At 51.1% G+C, this 23,284-nt stretch overlaps 1 protein-coding gene across 1 annotated transcript; it reads right to left on the bottom strand.

Annotated features, from left to right (window-relative positions):
• Positions 1-4,943: 4,943 nt before the first annotated feature.
• On the bottom strand, positions 4,944-22,226 carry Edn3 (endothelin 3). The gene is made up of 4 exons (XM_042699291.1): positions 22,120-22,226; positions 21,321-21,624; positions 5,972-6,148; positions 4,944-5,025 (listed from the first exon to the last, which is right to left on the bottom strand). Exons 1-4 carry the CDS (start codon positions 22,169-22,171, stop codon positions 4,944-4,946), a joined length of 615 nt encoding a protein of 204 aa, XP_042555225.1. The 5' UTR covers positions 22,172-22,226.
• Positions 22,227-23,284: the final 1,058 nt, after the last annotated feature.

Raw genomic sequence — 23,284 nt, 5'->3', positions numbered from 1 at the left:
GAGTATAAGGTGGGTGCTACTTAGAAGCTGGTAGCAAATCCAGGTGTCCAGACTCCACAGCCCTTTTCTGTATACTTCCTGAAAAGGCCGCTGGGTCATGCTCAGAAGGACCCTGCCTCCCACCCCTGCTGCTGCCTGGCCAAATGGGCACACTCAGAAGAGCCTCATCTCCGCCCTTCATCCCTCAGTGAGGCCCTGCAATTTCTGCAGCTGGCCCTGTTCACACTCCATAGACAGTCTGTTCATTACTCTTCCAGGCACCAGGAAATTTCATCACATCTCGCACTTGATACTTGGATCTTCCCCACTGTCCACCCTTGCTCTTGGTGCCTACAGCCGCTCGAAGGGCTACCAGCTTTCAGCTCTGTCGGTACCTCCCCACCCACCCCCAGGAACACCAGCAGCTCCTGCTGTGTCATTTTCCACATCCTGCTGAATAAATTAGTACCCAACTCTCAATTCATCAAAGTCAAAACTCTCTAAAATGAGTTTAATTAAAAGAAGAGGCTCTTGGGTTTTCTCAGATTGGATAGTGATCAAGGCTACTCGGAATATTGGATTTATCTTTGCTCTTTGGCTGAGTCTCTGCCTTTGTCTACATGTTCCCGCTGAAGGTCTCTAAGTCAGAAGGGGATAGGGAGATTGGAGGCGGTGGAGGGAGAGAAAACTCACTCCCTGTTAGCATCCCATCCCAGACAGATGTGTTGAGAGGCTTAAGCATGCCACCCCATGGTGACTTCAAGGTCCCCTTTCCCTCCCCCAATGCCTCAGTGCAGTGTTAGGGGTGAAGTGACCTGGCTGTGTGAAGCTACAGTAGTAGCAAGGAAGGTGCCAACCATCTCCCCACACCCCCTCTGCCTGTCTGCCTTGAATGTTTTCTCTTCTTTGGATGGTCCCCACACCCCACTCCTTCCTTAGTATTCAAGCTGCTCCTCATCTCACTCCCTAATTGACTTTAGGTGGATTCTACTTCCCAAATTCTCACTCCCACCTCTCATCTGCAGAAGGCCATGAAAAGCTGATGTGCAGCCAGGCACCTACCAACAGGAAGGAAAACCCCACAAATCAGAGCAAACTTTCAGACTTTTTTATTATTCATTCAACAGCATTTTCTCAGCATTCGCACCATGAATGAATTTCTCTCCAAGATACCATCTCCCTGCTGTGCCAAACAGTGCGCATGCCTCTTCAAAAATAATTCCAGCTCTAAAGAATATGAGCTTGCATTTAAAACACAATTTACAATCTACCTATCTGTCTATCTATACATATACATACATACATACATTTATATATACAGTGACTTCATGTATAACAGAGCCTCTAAAGGAATTGAAGTAGAGAATAGTTCCCCAATAAATAGTCATTTCTCTAAACTATACAAAATCCTGCCAACAAACCACTCGCTTCCACCTCCTCCTGATAGATACACACTTTTCTCCCTGTAATAACTTACAATAGTCCTCAAGAGGCCAGTGCTTTGCTCTGCACCACCCAGCTTCTCCATATGTGGCCTCGGCACACATTCAAAGCAGGTCGTCTTTGTGCTATGACCAGGTGGGGATGTGGGCCGCCTCTCCTTGCTTGGGCCACATGTAAACAACTTTACACAGCCAAGTCACAGTTGCACACACTTGCTGTGAACTCAGCATGGCAGAAAAAAAGCACAGCTGAAACAGATTTTGAACCATCAGGAATTCTAATTCCCAGCTGTTGCCAACTATATAGATGAATAGGAATTCACATAATTTGCAAAGAGTTGGTGGTTTATTCTGAGGCCACTCTTCAAAGATCCACATTTATTCGTGAAAGCAAGTGTTCAACCTAAGAAGCCTTGTGCTTCAACCAAACGATCATTCTAACGTGCACGGGCCCAGGGTTACAGGGTGCAAGAAAACATCCATGGGAAACACATGCCTGCAGCGTGGCATGCCCCGCGCTGGATATCAGAAAACATTTTCTCCTTTTTTCCCCCCACAAACATCCAGGCTGCTTCTTTTTTCTCCTCCTCCTCCTCCTCCTCCTTCTCCTCCTCCTTCTCCTTCTCTTTTGAGATGTAGTCTTTTAATGAATCCCAAGTACAGCTGAAAATATCTAAGTCCTCTAAGCTGCTAACTCATAAACTACGGCTATGATCCCAGTTTCAAGCTGATGCCTGGCATTCTTACTAACTCACACGTACCGTGCAGTCTTCAGAAGTTGACGGACACATGTTTATCTTTGCAAAGGGCCAGGCTGGTGTGCACTTACTCTCCAAGAGGAATCATGTCAAAACCCACTAAGTGGAGTTCCCACTCACCATACCTCTCTAAAATCAATTTCCTGTGAAACTGGAGCCGCAGGCATCTGGCCCTGGGGCACATCTGGGATCATTTTAACCATTTAGGAGGCTGGGGGCATTTGGATGTGGGCATTCATGGAGTAGAGGAAACTGTTAAGTAGGGCGGGGGGGGGGGGGTCTACTGGATGAGTGATCTGCCCCAGGTAAATTCACTGTGTCTACAAGGGTGGATATCTGAACTGTATAGGAATAATAACTCCTTCTTGGAAGAGATGGAGGGTCGACAGGGACAGCGAGGGCAAAGTCCACTGGGGATCAGCAGCAGTGGAGGCCGTCTAAGGCCTATGTGCTTTGTTGGCCTTTGACTTCAACCTGTCTCCAGCAAAAGGGACAAAAGAAAAGAGAGGTATGTTAGTTAGGAGAGTTGCTCTCCTTCGCTGGGAAAGCTGACTCTGGGTTGGCTGTCCCCTCACCAACACCTCTCAGAGCTGCCAGCAGAAGGGGGAGGTGAGCAGAAAGGTCCCAGCAGGGCACCTGGCAGAAGGCCTCTTGTAGTCCAGCTCCAATTCTGACTATCACCATCCAAGGATGGTTTAACAGCTGCACTCATGAACGTGTCTCTGGTATTTCTAAACTCTAGTCTTGCAGGAAGGCAGGGACTGTGGTATCATGAAAGACTGCTCCTCCAGGAGCTTCATTGAATCATAAAGTCCTGGAAACCCGCTTTCCGAGGCCACACCTGTACACCTGGCCAATTTGAATTGCATCTTAGAAACATGTATAGAAAGGTAATGGCAAACCATAATAGCAAAATCCTCAAAACCCTCTGCCTTTTCTGCAACAGGTTCCCTTGCTAGCTGTTCTAGGGATATACCCAGGGCCTTTGTACTTCCTGTCCCCCCTGCTCTTGCTCATCCCTGTGACTCACCCCTTGACCTCTTCAGGTCTCTGTGCCAAAGTCACCTGGCCAATGATTCTATTCCTGGTTGCTCAGTCACAAATCACAGCCACTCTCAACCTGCTGCCCTGTCCTCTGCTGCTCACCTACATTGTATCTATTTCTTTGCTATCTGTTTACACCACCATTTAAGCTCCTTGCAGACCCTTTGTGGTGTCCCCAACAGGGAGAACAGTGTCTCCACAAAGCAGGTGCTTTGCTGAGTGAGTGAGTGAATGAATACGTGATGGAACGGAGGGATGGTTTAATTACTCCCACCCTCATTGAGAGTCTTAGTTTGGAGTAAGGCAGAATGAAAAGGTTAAGTGGAGGGCAGCTGGGGTCTGACTCACACTCCCCTGGGAGACCTGCCCTCTGCATCTGCCCCCCCACACTCCCCATTTTTATTATGGATGCTGACAGATCCCTCTCCAGACCACCAGAAGTGATCAGCCACCAATCTGGAAAGCCACCTGTATACTGGATGTGGTTTAACCTCCCTTGATAAATCCCTGAAGGGTTCCCAGCTGCCTCTGGGCCATTAAATGACCATGAACATAGATGACCATGAACACAGATGATTATCATGAACATAGATGACCTTGAACATAGATGACTCTGAACATAGATGACAGTGAACATAGATGATTACCATGAACATAGATGATTACTATGAACATAGATGACTCTGAACATAGATGACAGTGAACATAGATGATCGTGACCATAAAGATGATCACCATGAACATAGATGATCACCATGCACATAGATGATCGTGAACATAGATGATCGTGAACATAAAGATGATCACCATGCACATAGATGACTGTAATCATAGATGACCATGCACAGAGATGATTGTGAACATAGGTGACTGTGAACACAGATAACCGTGAATATAGATTACCATGAACATAGATCACCATGCTGTGCAGATGTGCTGGCAAGTCATCAATAATGATTTCTGATTGACAGAAGGACAAATAACCCCAGGTTGGCTGAAGAAAACCCTCCGGACTACTCATTCAAAGAAAAAAAAAAAAAGAGCAGCTAGGCGCCTGTGGCTCACGTCTATAATCCTAGCTACTCAGGAGGCTGAGATCTAAGGATCCAGGTTCAAAGCCAGCCTGAGCAGGAAAGTCAGTGAGATTCTTATCTCCAATGAACCACCAGAAAACCAGAAGTGGCGCTGTGGCTCAAGTGGTAGAGTGCTAGCCTTGAGCTGAAGAGCTGAGGGACAGTGCCCAGGCCCAGAGTTCAAGCCCCACGACTGACCAAAAAACAAACAAACCAGCAAGTTTTTTTAAAAAAGGAAAGAGAGAGAGAAAGTAGAAAAAAGAAAGAGAAAGAGAGAAAGAAATAGAGAAAAAAAGGAAGGAAGGAAGAAGAAAGAAAATAAATGAGCTGGAAAGTCAGAAGGACAGCTCAAAGGCTGTCTTCACCCCTGCTGTGGGAGCTCTGGGAAGTGGAGCTCTGGGAAGCTGGCTTGGTTGGGCCCAGTGACGTCCATGCCGGGCATCCCTGCCTAGAACTAGATAGAATGCACAGCAGGCTCAACAGGGCCATGGATGTAATGGGGACTGTCCCCAGCTTCCGCTTGTGCTGTCTCCAGAGTCAATGGGCCCCCAAATCACTGTCAACTCTGAGTGCAGCGCTGGGGTCCCCATGGCTACTGTCTGATCCCGGACACCACCCATGCCCTGTGAAGGAAGGTACCCACACGTTCACCTTTGAAGCAGGCCTCTGCGGGCCCCACCAGCCTTCCCTTTCTTTTCTTTATCTGCTCTTTCGGCTCCCCTGGAGTCACTGTGGGGGAAAAAGAGCTGATTTTAATGAGTCAGCCTGCATTTCCATGTGGCTGGTTTTTTTCAGTGTCAAATTATGACTTCCTCTTCCCCACCAACGAGCGCATTAGCACATTCCCCAGGGACTGCATCTCAGGCACGGATCCCGAGTGCTGAGCGCTTGGTGGGTGGGTGGGTGTGTACAAAGTACAGCACACACTCCCCGCTTACTCATCAGATGTTTCCAAGCCCAGGAAGAGGAGAGAAAGTGCTGTTCATGCTGGGCTTTCCAGACAGCAGGCCCTAGAACCCGGTGGCTGTGGACCAGTCCTGCTGGGGCTCGTCTCAGTCAGGAGGGATGTGAGAGCCACATCCCCAACATGAGCCGTCGGGGGTGGGCTGGAAGGGGATGCTGCACATGGCTGGGTTGTGGAGTCTGGGCACAAAATAAAGGGAGGGAGACGGAGACCACTGGCAGGACACCTGCCTCATGAATCAGTCTGTAAGGAGGTCAGCCTGAATCTGGCCCAGGCTGCTGCTTCACGTGCTAGAATGACTCATGCCTTCTCTAGGTGGCTAGAGCAGACAGACAGGACCCCCAGGTGCATAGGGCCGTGCTATCTACGGGAAAAGGGGGCAGTGGGGCCAGAAGGACCAAGAAGCAGAAAAATGTGCATTTGGGAGGCTGGCTGGGTCTACCAACTTTCAAAATGGACAGTGTGTCTGGATCTGTGCAACCTGCTGCTCAAAGTCAACATGGAGGCAAACAGACAGAGCTGTGCCCATGCATGGTCTCCCTCCCAAAAGGCAGCCCACGTCGGGGATGTTGTGCCGCCCAACCTCTAAGACAGGAAGGTCAACAGCCTCTGGGCTTGGTAACCTCCTCCTCCTGGGCAGCCAGACCTGGTTGAGCCCCTCTGCAGCCACCTTCGAGAGGCCCCCGGTCTGGCAGCAGATGGGATTCGTACCTGCTGACGCCCAGGGAGCGTGTGCAGAAGCGTCTGCATGCCCGGTCATCTCTCCCAACACAAGCACAGCGTGAGGGGGTCTGCGTGGAGGGTGGGGCGCTCCCTGGAACGGTCCCTGAGGAGCGTTTGCCCCGGAAACTTCCTCTGTAGTTGGAGAGTCCATAGGGCACCGTCTGCCTGCAAAGCACAGTGAGGTCAGGGCAGCAGGGTCTCCTCCCGACACGGACCTCCGGGGCCCCCGGGCCTCCTCCCGACATGGACCTCCGGGGCCCCCTGTGTGAGGCTTGGCAGGGTCTCTGCCTCCCCCCACCCCCAGCAGAGCATAAACCACACCAGCCAGAAGACAGCCAGCTCCCTAGCCTTTAGGAAGCAAGAGAGGGTGGAGGGAGGGATTGGAAAGACAGGGAGGAGGACAGGTCTCCCACGGGCAAGGTGCCCCTGTGCCCCGGGCTCCCCAGCATGTGGCAGGGTTTCAGCCATTGCTAGATCAAACCAAAAAGATGGATCCTTCAGGGCAGGCTCCTATTCTGGAGAGCCCAATCAGGGCCTCCAGCTCACTCCCTGCAGGTGAGAAATAATGAAGAATAGTTGGAGGGTCTCCAGCTTCCCACCGCCCCAGTTCCTGACAAGAACATTTGGGTGACCCCAGGCTGGCTCCGCCCACCTCCCCAGCTCCAGCACCCAGGCCTGGGCACCTGGACTTTGAGACCTCTGGACCCATGAGCCTCCTATAGCCAACCCCACTGGGGGTGCTGTCCCCAGCAAGTCGACCACAAACTGAGCTTCTTCCAAGGGCACCGAGCAGAACTTGCTGTGTGCACAGAGATGGCGATGAATACAACAAAGGTCATCAGGAATGCACCCCGGCCTGTGGACACCACTTCCTCAAAGACACACACATCAGAAGGAACACTGTGCCCTCCAGGAGGCGGCGACGAAGGCTTGGCAGGATGGCTGAAGCCCGAGCTGCTCTTGGGAAACTTGCTTTTGAAACAAAAAAAGTCTGAAAGCCTTGGCCACTTCTGTTTATGGCCAACATGGGAAGGGGTGTTGTTTGGAGCAATGACTATTAAAATATGTTTCCTATGCCTATGTATATTCAAACCATCGCTCTCCAAAGGAGAGCCATTCTTCTCCAAAGGAGAAGAAAGACAATGCCAGTTGGGGGGGGGGGGGGGAGTTAATGCCATATGCCTCATTCATTAATAGAACTGAACATGACTTAGGGGACAAATTACTAATAACTCCAAGAAACAGGGCTACTTTTCCAGTAAGTCTTGGTTTTCTCATTTGTCCTCAGAGATGGAGCCACCTGGGTTTCAATGAGGCCCGTGGAGTACCACCAATTACCCAGCTCAAAGAGGGCCCTCACATCCTCTCTGCATGTTCAAAATAAAACCAAATTGAATTTCTTTTCTTTAGAAACACACTCCATGGAGCCTTTTTTGGGGTGGTGAAAGGAAATCAGGCCGGGCCACCCCACAGTGACCAGATGCTCAGAGCAGCCCATCCCTCCCTGCTGTGCTAGTGAGCAGAGACCAAGAATGCGTCCGGCCCAACTCTCTCCTCTTGCTCTTGTCCCAGCTCCTTCCACCCAAGTGCCTTAAGAAATAGCAGACGCGCGCCGACCCTGCGGGTGGAGGCAGACCCAGCTGTGCAGCAAAAGAAAGCAGGGTCCTGTCTGCAGCTGGACCTCTCCTCAAGTCCCGTTTTCCTCGGAAATAGCAGATGTGGTCGGGACAGAAAACACAACAATGCAACCATTGTTGTGAGTCCAAATTTGGCTAAAGGTATATTTTTCCAGTAACAGGGCCACGTTAAATCTCTAAGTGTTGACATTAAATCCAGTCCTCCATTTTCTTGGTGAAAATTACACACAAGGAATAACAACGCTTCCATTTTTCCATCAACAGAGAGGCCTGCAATTTTGAAATTGCTGTCAGCTGATTCTGCATTTGTGGGTGGAGAGCCACTCGACAGGAGAAAAATGATCCAAAGTGTTTTAGGTAAGGAAACAAGGCCATGAGGTGTTTGTTAATAGAGACATGTTTAACACCTCTCCGGAAGTGCAGAACGCAGCCATCTGCATGCCGACATCCCCACAGTTTCCAAGGATGTTTACAAAGAAGTCAGCCCCAGGAACTGAAACACATTCAAGAGATGACCAGATCCCCTCTGGCAGGGCCTGCTCTAATGATCATGTGCAGGGTTTGGAACAAGAGTTCAAATGGAGGCCTTCCGTCCATAAATCTAACCATTAAAAGACTTTTAGATCAACTTAACAAGCTCTTAAATAAGAATTTTCGCCCCCAACTTGAACAAATGTGACTTCACAATGCTTGGGAAGTCCAGCATTAAAGTTAGAATTTGAGAACTTCTGAGGGTACTTGGCATAGAGAAGACCAAGGGTATCTGGCACCATTGCCTCCCACTCCCAGGTGGATGTCTTCAGTTGCAGCTCTAACCATCCGCCCTGCAGGCAGAGGCCCCTTGGTCACCCTGCAAGCTGAAGAGTATTTTCTGACCTGGAGGGTCAGACCCTGGAAGTGTGATTGGGGACCCTGAATAGGTGGGACTTGGCTTAGAAGAAGGGGTATATGACTTTCATGCCTATAGATGCCTTGCAGCAAAAGATGCATAGCCCAGGGAAGGTCCTGGGTATCCCTCTAACCCATAGGGCAAGTCATGTTCCTTCTTAGCCAGGTCTCAGAGTTGAATTCCAGCTCCTCAAGAATAGAAGCCAAGTCTTTTACTTCTTTAGAAGCAACTACAGACATAGCATAAGGCAGAGCAGATGAGAACTATCAAACAAGCAACTGGTAGTTAATTGTGGGGTAATTGTAGTCTAACAGACTGGATTCTTCTATACAACAACCACGAACATCATTACAAAGAATCTCTAACTTCTGTCAAGCACCTGCTCTATTCCTAGTATCATTCCAACTGTGATATGGATACAGAAAGATACATATGTGTCTGTGCCTCCAAGAACTTCATATGCTATTGGAGTCTGAACTCAGGTGAAGGGAAATGTCAAGCCCGCATGTACAGATGCACAGAGTGCAGAGAGATAACCTGGCAATTCTGTCATTACATTCTAAAGAACTTACATGATAATCATTGTTCCCTCATTTCCTGTTATCGAAGTGTTCTTGGACAAATGTGATGAGGCACTACATGGGAAATATTTAGCAAAGGATCAACAGTGAATGAAAGTTACTACTGCTATTACTTACTTGGTGTGGGAGTTGTGAGTTTCATGAGGCAAAAAAAAAAAAGTCCCCTCAATCAGGCCCGCATTTGTGATATGTGACTAAGCAATAAGAAGGGTAATAAAGAATCCGAAGTCTACAAGGCCCAGCAACGCCATATTCTCCTTTGGGCAGGTCTGTCATTCACCACTGCCTACCCCAAGGGCACATGCACTGTATTTGTGTCTCTGTCCTTTGTCCCTGTTTCCTGAATTGGGAACAGGGGCCAAACAGTGGTACCATGAAAATAAAGCTAAATTGGCTGACCACCTTGAACCAGCACACTGTACCCAACAGTGCCAGCCTACTGTCGAGCAGCAGGGTTTGCAGAATGTAGGTCTTTGTAGAAACAGGCAGCTCTTCCACACACTGATGCCTCTGAAGACACAGAGCCCAGCCATTGATGTTTCCTAAAACATAGATGTTTTCTTAGAGCACAATGCAAGAGAAGCAGATGCAGAAATGAGAAAACAAAATGCTCTCCATCATACCTGCATTTGTGATGTCTAAGCTGTATGTGTTCGTGTAATAAATCTTCTCTCAATTTTTGTGTGCTGAGAATATTTGTTATTTGATCAGCAGTGGGGGTGCTAGGGTCTTATTTATCACAGTGTTCCTTATTTGTCAAGTTTTCCCAAATGTCATATACAAATGCCATTAAATATTAAACTCCCAAGTCTCTCATATCCATTCTTCATGGGTAGCACCCCGCTGAAAGCACTTCATTTATCTCTACAAGAAGTTCTTAAATAAGCAAAGTGACTTTTTAAAACAACACTGCTTAAAGTTCTGTGTTGTCTTTTCCTAAAGGAATGAACTATTTCCATTTTCCTGATGGGTAACTGACTTCTTCTGAATTTAAAGAACAGACATAGATGGTCACAGAGGCCAGCTTAGAAAGAGCAACAAGATTTTAGCTTCTGAATTCCACATTTTCAGAAAATGGTGTCAAACTGTAATTCCCTCTGAATGGCCAAGCAGTGTTTAAGGAACAGGCACACAGAGCTTTGAGGTGTAGAGCAGGGTTGGGAGAACAGCACAATGCAGACCAACAAAGGATCCCCCACACAAGCATTTCTCATTTCATACAAAAGTTGACAAATTGGCATTGTTTACTTTCAGTCAGTGTTGTTAGATTAGAAATTTCACAAAAATACCTGCATTTCTAGCTTCTCTTGAGTATCTAGGAGTTGGGTTGATCCAGGTCCCAGATTCCAACATGGCAGCCACACTTGGAGTTGACCGCACCTAAATACTCCATTCTGCCCCAGTCCTCAGCATCCCAGTACTTTATTCCTGTCCTCCACTCATTTCTGTTACAAGTCTGGTCATCCCAGGTCTCTAAATGTACAACTCTGAAGCTTACCCCATAAAGGAAAACCAGACAGGTGTCAAGACCCTTGGACAGCATTTAGCCCCTAGTGCTAGCTTTCTCTTTATTAATACAATTGTTTTCATTTTAAAGCCCAAGCTTTGGCTGACTACCCTGAAGGTCAGGTAAGTTCACTTCATGATTAGAATACATGTCAAGATGATGGTCGGTCTCCTTTGAGCCCCATTTCTCCTGGAGTGGGGGGACAAAGGCAATAAGGTGACTCTGTGCCTGCAGAAGCAAGGCTCTAGGAACTACACTAGCCACTGAGAGGAGAGGGACACAGATGCCTCCTCCTAGAAGCCAGGACTCAATCCCTTCCCACCTTTCTCTAGACAAACAACTTCAAGACCCCAGCATGCTTCCTAGCTTTGGCTCGATTTCAGATTTTATTAAATTCCTTCCTTGGAAAATACCACTTGCTAACCCATTGCTTACCCGAGCTCAGTGCTTTGGGGAAGGGGGAGGGGTAGTCTCTGTTACATTCTTTTCTATCTTTTGAACATCAGCGGCTGGACTTGGTTCTAATGAATTAGGATAGGGGAGCAAGAGGTGGGTCAGTCAAAGGGTATAAACACACCCTTCCCTTCAAGGTGTCTGCATGCGCTCACCTGCTATGCACAGATGTGTGGGCAAGCTCGTTTAACTCAGAAGAAGGATCACTTGCTTCCAAAGATGAAAGAGTTGGGCTTCTCCAGAGACCAAGGCCAGTCCGTTGATTCTGGCTCCGGATCTTTTCAGAATCATCTCCCTCCCATTTGTGGGGGCCTGAGGGGCTGACCACCACTGGCCTCACTTCTCCTGCTGGAGGACTGGTCAGGTGACCCCACGGGGCCAGCAGACCCTTTCTCTCTCCTCTTCAGTGAAGGGACTCACTATCAGATAAGCACTCTGGAGCTGCTATTTGTCAGAAGGCCCTGTCCTACCTTGTCCACAAGACCGTCACCTCTCTCTGCCCCCCCACATCCTGGCCCCTCTCCCTTCTCCTCTCAGCCTGGGCTGCTGCTTCTTTTGAAGTTAAAACACCCTGAGTGCTTCTAGTGAACCTCCTTTGTGTATTGTTCACTGGACTAGGTGTCTGTTGCTTGTGCCCAGTGAACTCTGAGCCAGGACCTCACGTTCATGAAGTGACAGGTGGACGTCTGGTGTAACAAGAAGGGTATTCAGTCTCCTCAGCTGCTGGGGACAATCAGAGATTTTCTTCCCTACAATAATATACAAAAGAGCATGTCCTGAATCAGGAAAAAGCCAGCAAAGTCGGCTGGCCAGAGAGCATTTGTTTCAGCAGTGCCTTTGGTAATATCTAGCTTGGCTTGTACTGTCCTGGAGTAGATGGGGTCAACTATCCACCCCTACTCCACCCCAGAGGCCCAGGCCTGGCCCTAGCCCTCGGCTGACCACCCAGAAGTCCAATGTCCTCTGTTGAGCCTGTTCGTTGTCCACTGACCAAGTGGCTTGTACAAGCCACAGTGGGCGAGGCCTTAATGTCAGACAATACATGTGGGGTCTTTCTGATCTCCAAGAATGAAAATGAATCTGGAAGCCTAGGCTTTCTTTTATGGCCTTGGAATACAAGCAGAAAATATGCACACTTGCTGGCTCTAAAATAATAACACGCATACCTTATTCTTCAAAAACATAGAGATGGGGGGGGTTCCTTTACTCATGCTGCAGAAAATCTCAGCTTACAGTTGGAGTGCTCGTTCGGTATTCTTCTTCCCATTGCCATGGAAAAGGCTGCTCCCAAAGCCCTAGAAAGGACCTGTGACCATGGAGCCCTTGGAAACACCAAGGGCACAGTGAGCAATGTGCTGGGGACTGGTTGCGTAGCTTGTAAGGAATTCCAAAACAATGCTACTAAGCCTTCAAATCCAAGGTGAAGGGCCATTTTTCCTTGCAGGTGTGGCTTCCCTGAATTTGTCCTTCACATACCAGCTGGGGTCCCTGAGTGCATCTTCCTTGTTCATTTCTACGACAAGTGTCTGGCTCACTGTGGATGCTGACTAATGCCCCTGCATGTCAATAATGGGCATCTGTGAAATGACTACCCATCACCCATACCAAATGTATGAATTCTGGGCTGGCTGATGGAACGAGTAGGTTTCTACTCCATGTTTTGTCCAGTTGACTGGAACTGGAGGAGCTACATCTCGATCATCACTGGTGAGGCTACAACCTACCATGATGGACAGTGCAGGCTTCACAGACCGACAAGGCAGAGGCCATGCTGTGGGCAGTGTTCTGAGGGCAGCCCCAGATCTTGCCACACTGAGGACTCGCTCCCTTAGAGTTCTGGGTAGACAGCAGAGGTCAGCCTTTGGATCTGAAAAATGGCAAGGCCGGCTAGGTTCCTCAAAGGCCTCACCCAGCTCCAAATTGCTCCACCACTTGGGACTCTTCAAGCAGTGCAATCCCAGGAGAAGGGCCTGGAGACCTGCTCTCCAGCAGGCAAACCACAACTCCGCATGGGTCTCCTGCCCCACCCACAATACAGGAGTCCCAGCATCTCCCAAGCTGTTTACAGTGTTCTGTGGCACAAAGCCATGTGGCTGAGCTTTTAAATAACCCCAGAGTCGTGGAATTCATCGTCCTCCAGATCACTGGAACTCAGCTAGTCCTCCCCTCGCACAGGGGTCACAGGAAGGAGACAGATAGGAAAAATGCCCTGTTGTAGTGAGGTATGGGATTTTTCCAGTTACAGTCCCCATCCCCCAAAGCTACGGAAATAAACTCCTCCCAGGGGTGGAGAATGGAGCCCTCTAAAGCTAAGGCGTCCTCTTCTCTGTGCAATTCCAAGGTATCAAATGCAGTGAGGCTAGAGTTTCTCTCTCCGGGCCCTTGCACTCCTGACAGATTCCAGGTCGAAAGGAGGCATGAGGACCCACATCTGTCTGGCCTGGCTTCATTATAACTTTATGCAAAGCTGCAGACAGATGGGACTCAAAATAGCTGCCTGTGGTAGAAACAGAGCAGACATCAAGGGAGCAGATATTCTCATGGGGATGGGGTCTCCAAGGAAGGATTTTTTTAATATTATATTGTCACACATCTTTTTAAATGATACACCGAAAACAAGAGAAGCCAGCCTGGCTAATGTTCGAGGCTTCCACGTTTGGGATAGGAAAGTCCTTACTGACAGCTCTGGCTCATACCCTTTCAGTGATAACAAGATATTCATTTTCTAGTATAACGGTGTGTGACCTTGTGCAATGCTCTCTTGGCAGCTCCGACAAATGTCTCACGTACCCCAAACTCAGAATATTGGGGTCCTTACTAGGGATACTTCTTGCTGACCCTCCCCCAGGAAGCCCGGGCTAGGGTGCAGCAGAGGCTCAAGAACAGATCCTTCCTTATTAGAAATGTGGATATTCTGTCAATGATGAATTTTTGTACCCACTTGGACTTTCTGCAAATATTGAATTACAGTGTTTTTCCAGGTGAGGTTCTGAGCCTCCTAAACATCCGCACAGCCTGTATTCTCAGCCCTACAAGAATCCTGCAGAAATCCTATTTATAAGCTGAGTGCTGGTGAATCATGACTGTAATCCTAGCTACTGAGGAGGCCGAGATCAGAGGACTGTGGTTCAAAGTCATCCTGTGGAGGAAAGTCATGAGACGCTTGTCTTCAATTAATCACCAAACAGCCAAAAGTGGATCTGAGGCTCAAGTGGTAGACTGTCAGCCTTGAGCAGAAAAAGCTCAGCAGGAGTGCATAATCCCCGAGTTCAAGCCCCAGTACTGGCACACATCCACAAAAAGAAAAAAAATCGTACATATAAAAGCCAGAAAAGATGGGTAGCCCTCAATTAGTGTCTTCTTTCAGCGAAGCTCTGTGACACTCCTCAGGCTGTGGAATAAATCTGTCCCCATTAGCCATTTGCCCTGAGTTCCAATTGGCCAACCCCCTCCCCAGACCTGACTCATGCGAAGAATCTGTTTCTGGTTTTCAACGTGCTGGGCTAGGATGTACATCTCTGTCCTGCTGTGTTCCGGAGTTCCCGTTTATCTCCTGCTAAGTCAGCCTGAGAAGGCCATAAAAGAAGGCAGGCTGAACATTGCTAAGTTGTGTGAAAGCTTTTGGCTCTAAGAATCCAGGCCAGGGCAGAGGAGAACACAGGCAGATACATGATCCCGTTGAGTGGCTCTATGGAGATCTGGTGGGTGGGCCAGGATTCAGCACCACCCCACTCACAAAAAACCACACAGGGCTGGGAAGGTGGCTCAGGGGTAGAGCGCTTGCCTCGCATACATGAGGCCCTGGGGTTGATTCCTCAGCACCACATAAGCAGAAAAAGCTGGAAGTGGCGCTGTGGCTCAAGTGGTAGAGTGCTCGCCTTGAGCTGAAGAGCTGAGGGACAGCACCCATGCCCAGAGTTCAGGCTCCACGACCAGCAAAAAACAAACAAAGAACACCACACAAAACTATGGCTGGGCAAGCAATTTGTCTTATCACTGCATTTAGTCATTCTCCAGACTTATTTTCTCTCTGAGTACAAATGATATCTATCTCAAAGGGGGGTGGGGGTATCTGTGTACACTCACACATGGGTGTGCCTGTGTTTGTGCATGGGTGTGTACAAAGTGTGTGCATGTTCCTGTGTGTGCATGGGTGTGTTTCTCATCTTCAGGAACTCCCTGTTGTCTATTGAAACATGAAGGAAGAACAGGACATTTTCTCATGCAGAACTGCTCCAAAACTGGGCTGTGGCTATACAGAATCTCCTTAAGTATGATCTGGGGCCCTTTACAACTCCCCACTATTGGAGGGGGGGGGAGGGAGGAAATGAGGGAGGGAGGAAGGGAGGAAAAAGGGAGAGAGGAAGGAGGGAGGAAGGAAGAACCAGAGTTCTGAAGCCAGGCTGATTCCAGCCACCACTATGAAGCCTTCTTAAGGAAAGTATTGTTTGCCTCCAGCTTCCTTTGTTTTAAATTCTTGCAGGGATAAACCACACCAGAGATGTTGGAGACGTTCATCTGCTTTCAGATTTAAGGCCAAGTTCCTAGCTGCAACATCCCTTTCATCTAGCAGAAATCCAAATGCTCCCTCAGGGTCACGTTGGGTCACAACCTCTTCCTACCCAAGTGCTCTTGCTTCAAATTAAACTGCTTCGGGGCCTCAATCTGGGTCAGTTGCACTCCAGCCAAGCCTGTCTTTGCCCCCAGACAGCTCACATCCTTACAGCAGCTTTCGGGGTTCTCAGTCCCCGGGAATCCATGGGAAAGGTCAGCTTATAGTGTCAATCTTTTCAACAAACTCTGAAATTGAGCCCCACGGCGCTCACATTTTAAAGTATCTTGTTATCAAATGATCTGAGGACTCCCCAATTCCAAGTCAAAACCAACATGCAAGGTATGCTAGGTTTCCAAGCAGGAGATGGAATTGGTGACTAGAAAACACAATTCATGAGTGAAAGAAAACCGTGATGGGTCGGAACTCAGAGTTCAGGAGCACTGTTATACATCCAGAGCCATCTTCTTCTTCATGTCCTGCTCAAAAGCACAGCATGGAATTATTCCTCCTAAACCCACGTCCATGGTATTTCCAACTCCCAGGATATGGTACCCATGTCAGGACCCTGGTAATGCTAGGCCCGGAGATGGGAAATGAAGTCCTGTGCCCCATGAATCCTCAGCTGCAAACCCTGGGTGTGACAGTCTGCCAAATTCCCCTGTGAAGAAGGTACAAGACTCCTCTTCCTTCCAAAAATCTCCCTGGAGAGTTTAACTGGTCCTTCAACCCATCTTCCCACTTTGTGGAGGGAGCACCTTGCCCAGTCCCCAGACCTTCTTCCTATTGTTTACCAAGCCCAAAGGGAGCACCAGGAAATGTCAGAGGAAGGACACAGATCTCATCCCACCTGCTGCAACCTTTGGCCTCCCCCCATCTTTATGGAGCTGCTTATCAGCAGCAGAAGCGGCCAGGTGGCCTTTCCCAGAGTCTGGGAACTTTATGCTAATTGAATTTTAATGGCTGTGCACCTGCACCTCACCTCTGGAAATGCCCGAGGCCTCCAGGACAGAGGGTGTGGGCTCATGCTGGGTTACTGCGGAAGGATGAGAGAAAACTAGAGTTGAAAGTCCCTAAAAGGCCAACTTCTGCAGCCCTAGAGGAAGAAAGTTCCAGTCATTAGTGCCCCTTACTACACCAAATGGGCAGGAAGACGTCTCTGACTGGGAAAGGTTTCTGCAAGGTTGTATTGGCCCCATGATGGCCACATGACCTTGAGTGCTGACCAGATACAAAGTGACCATTGCCCATGCACTCTCCTATGCTTTCTTCCAAACGCCTTTACTCTTCAAGGTCCAGCGACTGCCCCTGTGCAGATAGAGACCTGCTCTCACAGAGGGCATGCGCCCTCGGTAGGAGATTCAGAATTACAGCAAAAATGATGTGAGCCCTGGCTTAAGCTCCTAACCATGACAGGGGGGTCCGCTCCCCTCTAAGAGAAGTCAGTGAAGGGAGCCTGGATGCCCTTTCTCAACCCCAAAAGTGAACATTTGTGCAAAGCAGGACCCATGGGGCTTGGAGTCAAGCAGACCCAGCCCCGGCCCTGCCCAGTCTTAGTGACTGCACCAGATAGCAAGAAGGCAAAGTGGGGCATCAGCCAGAAGAAGATTGTGTACAGAGCAATAGCCGCATTAAGCAAAGTCCTGCTGGGTATGGAGCGGGGGTCTTTGAGTCTCTCTCAGCTGGGGATCTTAGTTCTCAACCGCCGGTGTGCGGGGCCTACAGGCTCACGTGGCTCTCAAAGGCTAACAGGGAGCCTCGCGCTTCTCCACAAGCCCATAATATCTCTCCAGAACAAAACCTAGGACACCGAGGTGGACCAGGGATGTGCTTTTGCTCCTGTGCCCATTTATGTCTATCAAGTCACCGTGCAAAGGTCAACTGTGTTAGGTCATAGAACTATACAATGCATCAGCACCCCAAAAAACAAAACCACCTTTCAGGAGTCAGGATGGGGGAGCAGGTCTTTCCTTGGTTATAGGCCCGAGCCCAGCCCAATGCCATGCAGATACGGCACCCCATCGAATCCCATTGGCTGACTGGTATGCAATGACTGATGTGTGGCCAAGTCCCACATCACCATTGATATTGAGATCAATCACTCCTGACACCATTCTTGAACCATAACACCACAAAACCATCGTGTTTCTGCTTCAAAGAGCCGAGTCTCCACCAGTGCTCCTGCTCAGGGCCGGGTCACAGACTAGGTGACTTAAAGGGCTCCTTCTGATCCTCTGGGTGGGGGACCCAGCTGTTTCCAGTCTACAGAAAGCTGGGCTTCCAGAGCCATCCCCAGGATATTCTGGGACTTGGAAATGTGGTCAAAGGCTTTCTTGAAGAACACAAGAGGCAAGGTCAGAATTTGTAGTGATGTTGCCTTTTTGTGGTAGAATCCATTAGAATGCCAGTTCAAATGGTTTGTTAAATATGATGATGATGATGATTTTACTCTTTACTTCTTTGGGAAGGAAAAGAACATAAAACAAATGTCATTCTTGTGGGATGAAGGAAGCTTGGGCAGCAGGCTGGACATCCCACAGGAGAAAGTCAGTCCTTGGGATCAGGGAGACCCAGGGGTCCCTGCGAACTACAGTCTCACTGCAGCCCACACCCTATAGAGGGGAGGCGGGGAGCTGCGAGGCCCTCCCACCCCGTCATCACAGCCAAGACTCCAGGCGCAGCGAAGCTCCAACGCATGGAGACCACAGATACCAGACTTTCCACCACACTCATCTTTCCAAAATCCTGCCCTGCCCTTTCCACAAATACATTCCTACTTGTCAGCCATGTGGCTCGGATTTTTGTTTGGAAAACATGGTCACCATCGCAGTATCACAGTGCCTTGCTCATATGTCCGTGTTGGAATGAACAGATGGCAGGTCCCCTCAACCACAGGCTGGGGAGGGGCGTGGCCGGCTTGGTGGGGTGCTCTGAAGCTCAGTCACTGTTTGACAGACTGACATTCCTCTGTAACCAGGCCATGGTGGGACACAGCTAGAACTGATGTCCCACCCATGTCTTCAGGGAGACGCAGGCTCTCCAAAGAGGGCTCTGCCCACACCCTGCATGAAGAGACCTCAGGGAAGGCAGGGCGCCTATGGACCAGAGCTGCTGAAGCCACGGAGGTGCAGGGGGGTGGGGGTGGAATCAGGTACAGGATTTAACCAAAAGTCAGGCAGAACTTACCAAGAATCCACTGCATTTTGGGTGTTGCCAGAAAGGGCTGACCAAACTCAGATTGAGGAATAAAACGAGAGAGACAGGGAACCTCAGATCTTCTGTCTCCAGACTGGCCTAGACAGTCACCCTCCCACAAGGATGCAGGCAGGGTCTCCTACGTTATTCCTGAGCTGCGGAGATGCCGCCTGAGACACAGCCTAAGCCACCCTAGTCTCAGCCTGGCCCTCTGAAGATGCCCACAAATGCACTCCAAAGACCAGGTTGGATTGTAGGTGGGCTGATCTCCATTCAACCACATGGACTCAAGGAAGATTGGCTGAAACGCTCAAAGTTCATCCTGGAGCATCGAGATCCCTTCAGGCTCCAAAGCAGAAGGGACCAGGAGCAGGCCACCTCCTGGAGGAGAAATTCTGGCACATAGTGAGACTAGGAGGTCTGGAGGATAGGGTGAGTAGAGCTGAGATAGAAGAGGCCCCGGGCCTCTGGAAGTATCACACATGCATGGTGACCTTTAACTTCACGCAGTATCTCTTTAGGCTCTTCTGTTTTGTCACCTCCCATGCTCCCTGTCACTGTATTCCCCCTCTTCCCTTTTTTTTCAAATTATAATCTTATTCCAGATGTTTTAAAGACAGCAAGTAGATCCATCTAAGGGAGGAAGGAAAAGAAGGCATCAGGGTGGGCTGCAGGAAGGTAGAAAGGCTGTATAGGAAAATCTTCCTTATAATATTGATTTCCTTTGTCTAGTTTCAAAGTGCTCTGGTGGCTGCCACTTTGTTGTCTAAGCAGCTCCCCCCCCCCCCACTGTTCAGAGCAAAACAGAGTGAGGGCAAAGGGAAGAGGTAAACTTGGAGAGAATTGATCAAGTTAGCTACCTTGGGAAAAGTCAAAGATCCCAGATTTGTTTTAGGCCACACGCGCCAAGTCAAAATTCTGAGGTAGGATTCCAAACACCTCAGTGTGTCCCAAGTAACCACTTCCTCCCCAGCTAGTGCTCAGGGGCTTGGAGGACAGGTGGAGGACCCAAGGGGTCTCCATAGGCCCCTTCCCCTAGAGTCCCTTACCCCTCACAGGGTGGACTGGCTTCTTTCTCCTTCTGGAGTCATAGCATGGGATGCTCACTAAAATCAGGGCTCTGTCCCACTGTTGGCTGCCCAGTGGTCTCTGCTCAGTTGGGCTAATTTGGCAAGATCACACAGGCAAGAGGATCAGAATCACAGAAGACAAGTGACAGGATGATGGAGCATACAAGAAAAGATGACCGTGACTTTGTCCCAGAGTAGAGAGTGATCCATGACAGCCCCAAAGTCCTAGCTCCTATCATGCATCCGTGACTACGGAGCCCCATCAGAGGCAGCCAGACAAACAAATCCTGGCATCAGGATCAGGAGGAGAATTTTGTGACAGCTCAGGAAAAAGCCCTTGGTTCAAAGGGATGAAGAATTGCCTGGTGGTCACGGTGGCACATTAACCAGGGTCCATCTCAGTGCTAGACATCTAGCTGAATGACCAGGTAGCCACAGGATGCCGGCCCTGCCACCCACACTGGTGCTGAGGCTGAAGAAGGTGTAGAGCCCTGGTCCCCTGGTCACCCTCCCTTGCACTTCCTTCTTGAGATGTTCAGGTAAGAATGACACCTCAAAGCTGACCCCCAGAGGGTCACAGAGGCTACAAAGGACATCACGAGGGAAGACTGGAGATGACTCCATGGTGGCCAAGTTGCCTTTCCAGGCCAACAATCTGCATTCACAACCATCGCCAAGTTCCCAGCCAGGAATCTCTAGTGAGAAGCTGCAAAAGCATCTCCCAAGATCCCAACACCACCACAGCATGGACGCAAACAGCGGCATGCTCAAGCCAGGTTCTACCGATTCAGAGAGCAAACCAGGTGGAGGCCAGAGCAAGGTCAAGTCCTCTAGAGTGTTTGTGAGATGTGTCTCAGCAGAAAGGTCTCCTGAGGCTGAGCGGAGAGCTCTCCCGTGGCCAGGCCCTGGGTACGAGCTCTTAAGGACTAAGAGGAGGGGTCCTCTGTGGCGTGCCTGGACCAGGGCATGAATCACCTGGAGATGGGCAGTGGTGGGTGCCTCACCCTGCCTCAGCGCCCGGGAAGGCAGGGGACCAGGAGCCCAGGCCATCAGCCTGGACGGCGGGGGCTGTCAGAGTCTCTGAGCCCACCAGCCTCTCCGCAGGAAGTGGGCTGCTTTCAAGGAATGTTCGCTTCCTCGGGGTCTGGAAGGGTCAGGAGCTGGATGGACCCGCTTAGCCCCCGGGGCAGGAGAGCTGGCTTGGAAAGGAGCCTCAGAGAGACTTCTCAGGTGTCTAATACCCTGAGTGGATTACTGCCCCTCTGACAGAGCCCCTGCCTGCTGGATTCCTAGCTATAGATTGAGTTTCTCCTGGGCCGGCCTTTGGGGGGGACGGAAAGTGCAGGGGGGAGGGGGCACACAGACTGGGTGAAGGCAGAAAGGAAGAAGGCCCTGAAGAAGCCAAAGGTTGTGCCAGGGCCGTGCCCCTCCCCCCGCGCCGCAGGCAACTCACTCGGGAGTGTTGATCCAGATGATGTCCAGGTGGCAATAGTAGACGCACTCCTTGTCCTTGTAAGTGAAGCACGTGCAGCGCCGGGCGCGGGGGCGCGCGGGGTCCCCCCTGGCTGCCTGCCCCCCAGCCTGACCCGGTGCCCGCTCCGGCCCGCCGCGTGGGTCCTGCACGGCGGTGGGGGACCCCGTCTTCTTGTGGGGACCAGCCACCGTCTCTTTGCAGTTCCACTCGGATCCGGCTGCGAGAGGGGCCCGGGGCACGCTGGTCCTGCCAGAGCCCCCCGCCGGAGGGCAAGGCACGAGTCCTGCAGGAGGCCAAGTGAGGGGCGCACTGAGGGGCCCTTCCGAGCTGCAGGGGAGACCCCAACACCCCCGTCTCCTCGAGCCCTGCGCGGGAGCCACGGGCTGCATGCACTTTGCACACTAGCGGCCAACTCGGTCCCACGAAGTTTGCGAAGCTATCCTGTGCCCAGAGCCTAGAACGTCTGCAAGTTACGTGCAGACTTGGTGCAAAGCTTGGGAGCTGTGTGCACTCTCTGCAAAGTCTGAAAACGGTTTTGCCCGGGATGGAAGGAAACTTGCACGCCTGCTGCACTTTCGGGGCGTCTGGGCAAGCCTTCCCTGCGGTCTCCAAACGAGGAGCTTGCAAAGGTTCTGACAAGTCCCCGCTGCGTGAAACACGGAGCGCGCGGTTGGGGGCCCCGCAGCCCCCGCCCCCCGCCGAGCTGCACCGACCCCCTTGCCCCGCTCCTTTTGTGTGCCTGGCGCCACGCGCGGCGCGCCCGCCGCCCGCCCCTTACCTGCGGCGCAGGTCACGGTGAGCCCGAGGAGGAGCCACAGCCCCGGCTCCATGAACCCCGATCGGGCGCTGGAGGCCCGGGCCGGGAGGTCGGCCGTTCGGGGCTGCGAAAAGGCACTGGGGTTGGGCCCAGCTTGGAGGTCCCGCCGCGCACCGGCTGCTGCGTCCCGGGTTCTGGCGGCCGAGAAGTGCTGGTGGCGGTGGTCACGAACTTCTAGAGCTCTCTGCCCATCCCCGCCAAGGGCCGGCGGCCGTGGCTGGGGCTTTTCTGGCTCCTGCACCACCCCCTTCGCCTCCCCGCCTCCCGGAGGGGCTGGAGCTGCTGCGCGGGGCCTTTGAACCTGGGGCGCACGGGGGTCGCCTCGGAGGCGCGGGGGCGGGGAGCCGGTCGGAGCGCAGCGGCGGCCCGGGGCGAGGCGCACCCCGGGCCGGCCGGGGGCGGGGGCTGCGAGGCCTGGGGGGGGGAAGGGGGGCGGACAGCTGCACCAGGCTGCGATCCGCTCCTCGGGCTGTCCCGTCCCGGACCCGCGTCCCCGAATGGCAGCCCCTTCCCCAGAGCAGCCAGAGGGACTTGTGTTGAGTTGGAAAGGAAACAAGGCGCTCTGGGGCTCACTTGATGACACCTTCCCCTGACCGGGCTGCGGTGCCAGGGCGCGGTGTACTTTACACCCGTGACTCACGGGCACCGCCGGGCTGCTAGGTGGGGTAGTGGAGGGGAACAAAGTTACAAGCATTCTGGAATAGTTAGCGGTCTTGGGGTGTCCTCACAGCCCTGCGCCGGCCTGAGCTTCAGTGAAGAATTGTCGGGGGGAAATACCCCCAAAGAAGTCCCTGTCTTCCCTCCTAGCCTCCCAGCTCCCCCAGGACCCCCCCCCCCAGACAGCTGGGAGACCTGGTGTGATCACAGACATCCCGGGGCCCCCACAAGAGGTGGAAAGCATCTGTAAAGCCCCCGACCCTCCTCTCACACACCTTGGGGTTCAATAACTCCCGTGACCCCCACTCACAACCTCTTCTTAGATGAGTTATAAAAGGTGCTACAACTTCCACTCTGCACGTTTGCCCATCCACAGCCACCATGACAGAAGAAAGCTCAACACAGTCCAACTGAGAGACCACGTGGAGGGCCTGGTAACCAACAACCAGGTCAGACACCAAGACCAGAG

Source organism: Dipodomys spectabilis, unplaced genomic scaffold (genome assembly GCF_019054845.1).
Source record: "Dipodomys spectabilis isolate Male_0828 unplaced genomic scaffold, ASM1905484v1 ptg000240l, whole genome shotgun sequence".
Lineage (NCBI taxonomy): Eukaryota > Metazoa > Chordata > Mammalia > Rodentia > Heteromyidae > Dipodomys > Dipodomys spectabilis.
Note: the sequence above shows the minus strand (reverse complement) of the source record. Positions and strands in the feature narration are given on the sequence as shown.